We start from the raw sequence: 10,891 nt of genomic DNA, 5'->3' as shown, positions 1-10,891 counted from the left end.
AACAGCCATCACTCTTAATTATATTCGACCTTCGAGGGGTTGGGACCAAATCGGCCGACTGCCTTTTCCCACTTCGAAAATATGGCAATTGGCGCGATTTTTCGTACAAGTTACTTCCTCTTCCTCTTCCCCCAACGTCTCTCCACTTATAAATCCCCATAATCATCGGTTGCTTCAAGACATTCAAACACAACCCTTCACAAAACCCTAGCTAGCTACCTTGTTGTTTCACAAATCAATTAGCATTTTACGAGAAAATGGGCAACAAAAGCTCTGCGAAATCCAAGACCGATTCTCAGGAAACAAGCACCACCAAGAAGAAGAGCGCCTTCAACGGACTAGGCAACCTCATTAGGCTCCTTCCGACCGGGACCGTCTTCTTGTTCCAATTCCTCAACCCAGTCTTGACCAACAACGGCAAGTGCCACACCGTTAACCAGTACCTTAGTGCCATTCTAATCGGGGTTTGCGGCTTTTCGAGTTGTTTCGCTTGCTTCACTGATAGCTACAAGGGGATGCTCGGGTTGACCTACTATGGCATCGCCACGACCAAGGGCCTCTGGCCGGGCTCGAGCTCCGTGGATTTATCGAGTTATAAGCTTCGGTTTTCAGATTTTGTCCACGGTTTCATGGTGGTGATTATTTTCGCCGTCCTGGTATTGTTGGACACGAACACCATGATGTGCTTCTATCCGTCTTTCGAGAATAGGGAGAGGACTTTGACCATGGCTTTGCCACCCGTGGTCGGCGCGGTCTCAGGCGTGGTGTTCGCGTTGTTCCCAACCAAGCGCCATGGAATCGGGTATCCTGCTTCAAGTGAGACTAAGACTACCTCAGAGACCAGTACTACCTCGGAGAGCAAAGCCTAGAGGAGCTTGATGATAAACATAAGTACATATATGCATGATCCAATGTAATAACATGCCTATTTCCAAATACTTGCATCCACGACTTCTCATGTCAGACTCATGTGCTCAATGAGAAGCATGTAAATACGATCGTACGTGCTTGTTGCCGTAGATCCTACATTTTATTAGGGGTGAATGATTTATCTGTATTGGAATCGACAGATTCATCAATGTCTTTTTACTGGTCTGTAAGCACGAGTGGAATATTAATCGTAGTCAACTTCTTTTACATCAGTCGAATTTAATTAAAAAAATCCGGACTTTTTAAAGTTAGTTATTTCTTAAACTAAAGAAAATTATTCCTTAAGATCTCGACATTTCAACAACGAGCGAATTGGACGACGGCTTCCCTCTTTTTCTTTCCGTTTTCCTCCCTCTTTCTTCCATCCCGTTTTGCTCCTGGATGCATCTGATAACCGTGCATGACCTCAATCCGTCAATCACCGTGCAAGACGCAAGAGCTTACCTTGACCAACAGCCGCGATCGCGCGCCCGCCGTGCCGGCAACTTCACTGCCGTCTTCAGAGGCCCGTCCTCAAGCACCCAAAGCCTTTGTATCTCCCTCTGAGCCCCTCTCTGCACCTGCCAGTATTGAGTTGAGCTGGGCTCGTGATGCCAGATCCGACGTCGCACAAGCCTGGCCTGGCTATGGCTGCCTGAGGCTGGGTGGCCACTTGGGAGGGAGGGGAGATTCAGGCCTCATTGATCTCCGACGCGAGATTTTTAGCATGGTTTGCGACGCCGGGGTGATCACCAAGCCTCGAAAAGAGGAGGGGGGGATCCAGAGAGCGGAGGCGGGAGCTGCCGCTGATGCGAGGTAGATGGTGGAGCTCAAGTCCGGCCGGTGAAGAATGTACAAATAAGATGACAGTGACATCCTCACTGAAATTCTCACGTAACCTTTTGACGAAATACTATTGAGAAAAGATTGGGCTTTAGGCGATTTTGGCGGTTGGTGACAAAAGTTCATCCGTGTTTTCTTCTCTAAGGTATATTCTCGAGTGCTTCTCATACGTCATAACAATTTAATATTTTTAATAAAGAATATACATTAATTTATACTAGCCGGTCCAGTTGAGCCTTGCTTCCTAGAGTTTCTCATCAGCAATGGATCAAAGTCTTGTAGACAATGGAGTGTAGACAAATCTGTGACTAATATCCAAGTAAACACGCGACTCAAGACTGGATGAGGTGTTATTATCGGCGAGGCATTCATCACATGAGTCCTTGTTGATGGCCATACCGATCACAAGAGTCTTTGTCGATGGCCATGTTTATCAATAACCATGATCAGCTATTGATATACAATAGCGGCTGGTTGATGATCGTCATCGTAAAACTAATTGCAGAAGACATAGATCGAAAGGAATCGATTAACAGCCGAATGAGGAACCATGTGAAAACTAACCCTCTGGTGGGTAAAGTGGGTGCGAATTTCAGGCAGAGTGGTATTTGAAGTTAAAATTGCTTGCGGGTAAGCCAATGGAGCACAAGAGGTCAGATTTGAAGACGAATTCAAAGAAGTAACGCCTTGGATGAGAGTCAAAGTGGCGACAAGTAAAAGTCCGGCATTAAGGCGCGAATTTGAAGGAGTAACCGCTTGGACATAAAAAGTCGTGGCAATATGAAGATGTGGAGCCCGAAGGTTTTGAGATGTGAAGGCATAGTTAAAACTGCTGAAGAGCTGTTTTATGGATAGTTATGTTGTAAATAAGAACTAGTGCTTGCGTGCAGTGGAGCCACCCTAGAACAAACAAACAAAATTTGTTGCCTTTTAATTATCTTTCAGTTTGTATTTTGGTTGTAACTTTCAGATCTTCGTTGTCTATTAAATTCCGGTGTTGTATCTCTATGTTACCATGCTTTGTCGTCGATTAAAATCTGGCAAAGATTTGTGTACTACGATGTCGATTAAAGTCTGTTGTAGTATATCCTTCACTTTCCTTGTATTGCAGTAATATATTTTGTCCAGAATTGTCATAGGACCTGTCTCTTCTTATAAAAATTGAAAAATGACTTTTGATGAAAGGTATTTCGTCTTCCTATCCACTTAGCAAAAAAGTTACAGAACCTCTTTCATGGATTTCCTAGTGTTCTCAAGGTCGCATGATACCCTCTGAACTTTAAAATGTAATCGAAGTCACATCTTCCCTACTGTCCGAATTATGGTTGAAGTTCACTTGGCACATTCAAATTAATTAAGTGAATAATCTTTCTACTGTTTTGTCCATAACTAAAGGGTGTGTCATGAGCTTATTGTAAAAACTTGTTCGTGCCACTCATGATTTTGAATCCATAGACCCACCAGAAATTTGTCCGAAGGGTTTGCTGTCCAAATATTTCATATCTTCGCCAAGGGCCATTTTACACAAATGTTAACGGCGTGTTTGACAATTTGTCAAAATAGTGACTGATTTTATTTTTTTGTTTCCGAAAATAAATTTGAAACAGAAATCCATTTGGTTTGTTCCCAATAACAAATTTGTTCCAAGAAGAGATTTGGAACAGAATCAATGAGTAAAAAATATAAAAAATTGCTTCTTTATTTCTAGGAACAATTCCGAATCAAGCTAATTTAAATTTCTTTTTTTTTTTTCTTTTTTTTTCTTCTTCTTGTTCTTCTTCCATCATCGCTGGTCTTCGACGATCGATTGGGTGAGATTTGGCGAGCTCGCCGGAGGCTCACCTAGTCACTAGCGAGCATCACTTGGCTGGGCGAGGTCGGCCGAGCCTTGGTTGGGCGAGGCTCGACCTTGCCTAGATCTGGCGAGGTTGAGCTTGCCCAACCAACGGTGGGGCTCGACCTCGGTAGCCGTGAGGTCGGCCTCACCTAGCCAAGGCTCGACTAGAATCAAGCCAACCCAAATTTCTTTTTTCTGTTCTTCTTCTTTTCTTCTTGTTCTTCTTTCTACTCTCTTCTTCTTCCATCGCCGCAGGTCTCTGGCGACTGGTTGAGCGTGGTTCAACAAGCTCTCTAGAGCCTCACCTAGCCATTGGTGAGGCTCACCTAGTTGTGGCAAGGCTTGGCGGTCTCGTTGAGGGTTGGCGACACTCTGGCGAGGTTGCCAGCCCTCGTTTAGCCGGGTCATTGGTCATCTCAAAGCCGGCGACTGGCCAAAGTAGAGGTGAGCATCGGTCCAGGGTCAACCCCGGGCCGACTCTAGACTGGCCCAACCCTGCCGGTCCTGGTCCGATTCCCAGGAAGACTGGGTCGGTCCTTGGTCCTAGAATTCCTAGACCAGTACTGTGCGGGTCGGTCTTCGGTCCTGAGAGTTTCGAGTCAGTTCAACTCGGAACAACCCTCACTATATATATAATATTATTTGTAATTTTTTTTTTATATAGAGAAAACCTTAAAATAAACGGTGTCAATAACATTAAATAGCTCTTTAGTGAGGAGTTTAAGTAATTTTACATTGTTCTTTAATAACTTAGATTTTTAATATCTTTTATAGTGTTAGTAGTCATAATTTACAACGGAGGAAAATGTTTTCGTAATTTATAACGGAGGAAAATGTTTTTGTGAAGAGTCCTCACGGTGTCCAAAAAGACACCTTATAACATCATTTTTTAGTATTCGTTCTCTTCTGTTTTATTTGTTTTCTTAGTCTTTAGTTTGCTAAAATCGAAAAAAACAATTTCTCCGCTCTTCACTCGACACTTGCCTTACTCGCTTTGGGTTACTTGTGTTGCTTGCTGCTCGCTTGGCTTGTTGCTTCTTGCTCGACATTCGATACTCATTCTGTTCAACAATCACCCCACTTGACCCTCACAGCTTACCTTTCTTAGCTGACCTTGCTGATTGTTGAACATATTAGGTTGGTAGGGTCCTCGGTTGCCCTTTCGAGGAGTACAAAAAATGAAATAAAAAATTATTACTTGGTCCCGAGTTGACCCTGAAACCGGACTGAACCCATTGGGTCGGTCCGGTCCTTGATCCCAAGCTCAATATGGTCGGTCCTCGGTCCAAAAAATTGAGAACTAGCCCTGTGCGGGTTGGTCTTAGGGTAAGGAGGTGGACCGGCCCAACCCAAACCATGCTTACCTCTAGGCCAAAGGTTGAAGAAGAAAAGAAAAAAAAAGAAAAGAAGAAAAGAAGAAGAAAAGAATAAAATTATTAATTTTTTTTTTTAAAGAAAATGATTTGAATTAGAATTTTGAGGACGGTGCCAAACGCAATTTTATTCTAGGATAAAAATTTGGGCAATTACCAACCGCCTTCAAATGTTTAGAAATTGTTTCCGGAAACATAATAAAAAAGAATCATTTCTGATTAAAAATTATTATCGAGAACATAATGGTTTGCGACTGATGGAGTGCATGGGGATGTGCACCCATCCTTATTGTTATGGTTGCTGACCCACACTTTATGCGTTGAATTTCAAGTAAAATTCATTGTGTCGAGATATTAAATTCAAAATCATAGAAATTTGAATTCAAGAGAAAGTAGAAATTTAAATATATCGCAAATGATTTCTACGAATATTATCCCCTACAAATAATATATTATCCGTGAATATAATCCCTTTCAAACATAATAGTGGACAATCCTTTTCGTTCTACACTTAGTCCGGTCGCGAGAGTTATTGGGTTAGTTAAGATTCATTGACGAATATATCTCAAGTTGCCCCATCAACCATGGCTTGTGCAATGAAAACAAGTTTCTTGGAACCACCTCCGTAGCTTTCTATCTCGATAAGCTGTCCAGCACTATTGAAGTGGGCTATCACGACTTTCTTACTAAGGCGCGAATCTGAAGGAGTAACTGCTTGGATATAAAAGGTCGTGGCAATATGAAGACGTGAAGTCAAAAGGTTTTTTTTTTTTTGGTCAGTCTTACTTTATTCTTATTCTAACACTACTCTCAGACTTTTGTCCTGCCTCATTATTGTCCAAATATTTCATATCTTTGCAAGGGCCATTTTACACAAACATTAAGGGCAATGGCTAATTCTATTATTTTGTTTCTGAGAATAAATTTAGAACAAAATCCGTTTGGTTTGTTTCGGTAACAAATTTGTTCACGAGAAGAGATTTGGAACATAATCAATGAGTTAAAAAGAAAAGTTGCTTCTTTGTTCTTAGAAACAATTCTAGAATCAAGCCAACCAATTTTTTTTTTTGCTCTTCTTCCTACTCTCTTATTCTTCTTCCATCACCGTTGGTCTTTAATGATCGGTTAGGCGAGGTCTAGCAAGTTCGCTGGAGGCTCACCTAGCCATTGGTGAGCCTCGCTTGGCCGAGTGAGGCTTGGCTGAGCTCGCCCAATTGTCTCCGAGGCTCGACCTCCCTAGGCCACCGTGAAGTCGGCCTCGCCTAGCTGCGGGCGAGGCTCGGTTGATGAGGTGCGGCCTTGCTGGGGGCTGGCGGCACTTTGATGAGATCGCCGGCCCTTGTTTGGCCGATTATCGGTCATCCTAAGGTTGGTGACTAGCCAAAGGTTGAAGAAGAAGAGAAAGAAAAGAAAAAAAGAAAAGAAGAAAAAAACGAATAAAATTATTAAAAAATTAAAAGAAAATAATTTGGATTAAAATTTTGAGAATGATGCTAAATGCAATTTTATTCTGGGAATAAAAATTTTGGACAGTTACCAAATATGTCCAGTGCTTAGAAATTGTTTTTCGAGAACAGAATAAAAAAATAATTTTCAATTAGAAATTATTTTTGAGAATGAAATGGTTGTTAAACACACCATAATTATACGAAAAGGGCAATTCGCGACTGAGGGAATGCACGGGAATGCGCACCCATCCTTATTGTTATCATTAGTTGCTGACCCGCGCTTCGTGCGTTGAATTTTGAGTAAATTCATTGCGTCGAGATATTAATATTCAAAATCATAGAAACTTGAATTCAAAAGAAAGTAGACATTTAAATACCTAAAAGATGATTTCTACGAATATTATCCCCTACAAATAATATACTATCCATGAATATAATCCCTTTCAAACATAATAGTGGACAATCCTTTTCGTTCTACACTTAGTCCGGTCGCGAGAGTTATTGGGTTGGTTAAGATTCAATGACAAATATATCTGAAGTTGCCCCCTCAACATTGGCTTGTGCAATGAAAACAAGTTTCTTGGAACCACCTCCGTAGCTTTCTATCTCTATAAGCTATCCAGCACTATTGAAGTGGGCTATCACGACTTGCGAGATTAGTCGTGTTCTTTATTTAGCTGTAACACTTGATGTCATAAAAAATTAATTACCGTTAATTATTTACATATAGCTACATGCAAAATTGTCCAAAATGTTTTAAATTTATTACACTTTTGCTAATTGAGTATTAAACTTTTCAATTTTACCAATGAGTCTTAAACTCTTTTACGTTTTGACAATTGAGTTCATTTGGCCTATTTAAATTATAAATCATTGATGTGGATGCCAACTTTCTTACTTGGCACCATAAACATTGATGCGGGCAATTTTAAATGATATTTCGATATTGTTTTATTAATTTTATTTACTTTATCCTTTATCCTTTTTCTTTTCTTCTTTTACTAACCAAGGGCAATGGAACTCTCGCCCAGATAGGGGGAGGGTTGGTTGGTGGCTTCGCCAATGTAGGGTTAGAAAAAAAAAAAAAAAGGAAAAAAAAAAAAAAAAAGAAAATGATAAAAATATTATTAGAAATTATTTAAGTCAATGCCAGTAGTGCCATGTAGGACGGCTGATGTTTACGTTAGCGATTGTTAACTAAACTTGATATGATTGACTCAATTGGTAAAACGTGAAAAAGATTTATGATTCAATTGACAAAATTGAAAGGTTTAAGACTAAATTGAAAAGATTATGTAATATGTTTGAGACTTTTTGGACAATTTTCACTCTAAGTACACCCCTTAAAAGAAGGAAACTTGGAAAATAAAAGGAGGATCACCACCTAAACTCATATTTCCATTCCATGTTTTGGTTCATTTCCTTTTTATTCGTGGTTTACCGGCATGGATATCACCTCACATATTTATTTAGTTAAGTTTGTGTGTGGATAATGATCGTAATTTAATCCACCAATTAAAAGTATGATTGGAGAAAGTTTCCATCGATCAGGATGGAGGAAAATATAGTCCGAACAAGAATGCAATTGAGTAGATGTACATGGTAACTTATATGTAAAAAAAAAATTGATTGTGGGTGCACCCATGTACGTGACGCATGCAACAACCTGCACATGAGATAGAATCATAAGATGGGTGTAGGAAGATTCAAATGGGTTCAATCACTTTCGGACTTAACCTCCCATAAAAAAGATTACAGTTCTAAAAGCATGATCTCGACCTCATTGAAGCCTGCTGAGGCTATAATTTCCTCCATTGCTGGTTGGATGAAATTTTCTCAAACCATGCTTATTATAATTGGTGGCTATAAGTTATGAATATCACGTACATGTAAATTTAAACTAAAATTAAAAGCAGATGATCTCCATTCACCAATCAGGAACATGGTTGAATGACATTACCTCTATATAAAGTGTGGGTTTGGTTAATAAGGTTTGAAGATACTTATAAGGCCGAAGAACAATACTTTTAGTGTTAGCAAGTGTTTGACACTTAAAGATAATGTCGAACCAAGTCTAGTTACCATGAAATGCATTACGCTGAGTATGATTTCTTGTGACAAGTGAAAACTATCCTTTTTAATTAATGGAGTATCACTTTCTCACTCCATCCTCTCCTCTCTTCTGACACTCGTCAATTTCCCAAAACGTGATGAAACGATCTCTTGCTCGTCATAAGATTCGACCGTCGAACTGAAATTGGCCAACTCTCTACGGTTGTACGCAAAACCTTCACACTTTAGAATATGGCAATTTCATTTTTCGTACAAGCAACTTCCTCTTCTTCTTCCCCAACTTCGCTCCACGTATAAATAACCTAATTGGTGCTTGTTTAAAAGACACACACAAACACAACTCCATATACTTCATAAAACCCTAGCCAGCTTGCTATTTTTGCAAAGCAATAGGCTTTTTCCAAAAGAAAATGGGCAACAAAAGCTCTTCGAAGTCCAAGACCGATTCTCAGCAAACAAACACCACCAAGAGGATCACATTCAATGGACTAGGCAACCTCATTAGGCTCCTTCCCACCGGGACCGTCTTCTTGTTCCAATTCCTCAACCCCGTCTTGACGAACAACGGCAAGTGCCACGCTGTTAACAAGTACCTAAGTGCCCTACTAATCGGAGCTTGTGGCCTTTCGTGTAGCCTTGCTTGCTTCACTGATAGCTACACAGGGAGTGACGGGGAAACCCACTACGGGTTCGCCACGGCCAAGGGACTCTGGCCTAGCTCTAGCTCTAGCTCGAGCTCGAGCTCGAGCTCTGGCGATTCTGTGGACTTGTCGAAGTATAAGCTTCGGTTCGGAGATTTCGTCCATGCTTTCTTTGTGGTGATTGTTTTCGCAGTTCTGGTGTTGTTGGATAGCAACACCATGCGGTGCTTCTATCCGTCTTTCGAGAATACGGAGAAGACTTTGCTCATGGTCATGCCAACTGTGATCGGCACCATCTCAGGCGCGGTGTTCATGTTGTTCCCAACCTCGCGCCACGGAATTGGGTATCCTTCAAGTGACACTAGCACTACCTCGGAGAGCAAAGCTTAAAGAGCTTGACGATACACATAAGTACACACATGCACGGAACAATGTAACCACATGCTTGTTTCCAAATACTTGCATTTGCGACTTCTCGTAGTAGACTAGTTTGCTCTAGAACGAATGTGTGATTACATGTATTTGTTTCCATAGATCTTACGTTGTATTGGTAGATAAAGGATCTATTTGTTTTGGAATCAACAGATTCATCCATATCTTTTGATTAGCATGTCATCATGAGTGTCATATCAATTATGTTCAACTTCATTTACGGCCGTCATATTTTATTTCAAGTTTCCAAATCTTCTAAAGATGGCTTTCTTTGAAGATAGATAATGTTACCCCTCAAGATATGAGCAACATTAGCAATTATCAAATTGGACGTTTCAAATCGGGTCTGTCTTTTTTCCTTCCCCCCCTCTTTCTTCTCTCATTTTCCCCCTGTACGCGTCTGATGACTGTGCATGACCTCAGTCGCTCGATCACTTTCCGTGACGCAGAGCCAACCTCGACCTACGGTCACAACCGCGCCTCCTCCACCAGACCCCATGGGGCAGGGTGGTGACGCCGGGGTGGTTGCGACCTGGGTTGTCTCGAGGTCTTGGCGACCAACCCTCGAACAGGGGTGCTGTGAACGCGAGCTAGACGGTGGAGCTTAAGTCCGGCCAATGGACACGACCTAGACTACGGTGACTGGAGGCACCAGCCGTGAGGGGACTGGGATTGACGGGGCGCGGTGGCTACATCAGTGGCAGACGAAGGAGGGGGGGAGAGAGAGAAACTTGGGAGAGAGAGAAAATAGTATTGAGGGAAGATATGAGCCACAGGCGATTGGAGGTAGCTCACAAAATTTTATTCGTGTCTTCTTTTCTAAGTTATTTTTCCTGAGTGTTTCATACGTCGTAATTGCTTAAAATTTAGGATTAAGGATATACATTAATAATTTTATGTATCTTAGCCGCTCAATAGAACCTTAGCTTCCTAATGTTTCTCGGCAGCAATCAATCAAACTCACATTGACATTGGAGTACAGATGAAGCCGTGACTAATAATGGATAATTTGTACTTACTTACCAAAAGTGTATAGTGCCATCTGACAAAAATTAGCCTTCAACTTTGTTAAGCATGTATTGATATTTATAACATATTCACAAAACCTATATCAAAAGCATTCGGAAAAATTCGCAATGAATACATTTTGATCAATTTGAAAGGTCCTGGAATCTTAAAATTGACTTGACAATATGCGTTACGACCTCCAGATCAAATTTCGTGGAGGAAAATTCTCCAAAATACAATTAGAAAACAGTTAATTATGAATTTGGTCGGTTACTACTTCCCTCAGTTAAATTTACAATAACTTCTTGTTTTATTCTTTATGGGATG

The 10,891-nt window shown here is 40.9% G+C and overlaps 2 protein-coding genes across 2 annotated transcripts; both read left to right on the top strand.

The window, feature by feature from the left end:
* The first annotated feature begins 225 nt into the window (after positions 1–225).
* LOC120290266 (protein DMP2-like) lies at positions 226–942 on the top strand. Its single transcript, XM_039306129.1, has one exon. It carries the CDS (start codon positions 258–260, stop codon positions 867–869), a length of 612 nt encoding a protein of 203 aa, XP_039162063.1. The 5' UTR covers positions 226–257; the 3' UTR covers positions 870–942.
* Positions 943–8,832: 7,890 nt separating this feature from the next.
* Positions 8,833–9,535, top strand: LOC120290258 (protein DMP2-like). The gene has a single exon (XM_039306093.1). The coding sequence runs from the start codon at positions 8,894–8,896 to the stop codon at positions 9,512–9,514; it is 621 nt and encodes a 206-aa protein (XP_039162027.1). The 5' UTR covers positions 8,833–8,893; the 3' UTR covers positions 9,515–9,535.
* The last annotated feature ends 1,356 nt before the right edge of the window (positions 9,536–10,891 follow it).

The sequence above is a fragment of the Eucalyptus grandis genome, chromosome 2, assembly GCF_016545825.1.
Source record: "Eucalyptus grandis isolate ANBG69807.140 chromosome 2, ASM1654582v1, whole genome shotgun sequence".
Taxonomy (NCBI): Eukaryota; Viridiplantae; Streptophyta; class Magnoliopsida; order Myrtales; family Myrtaceae; genus Eucalyptus; species Eucalyptus grandis.
The sequence above is the reverse complement of the archived record's forward strand: the minus strand, read 5'-3'. Positions and strand labels throughout refer to the sequence as shown.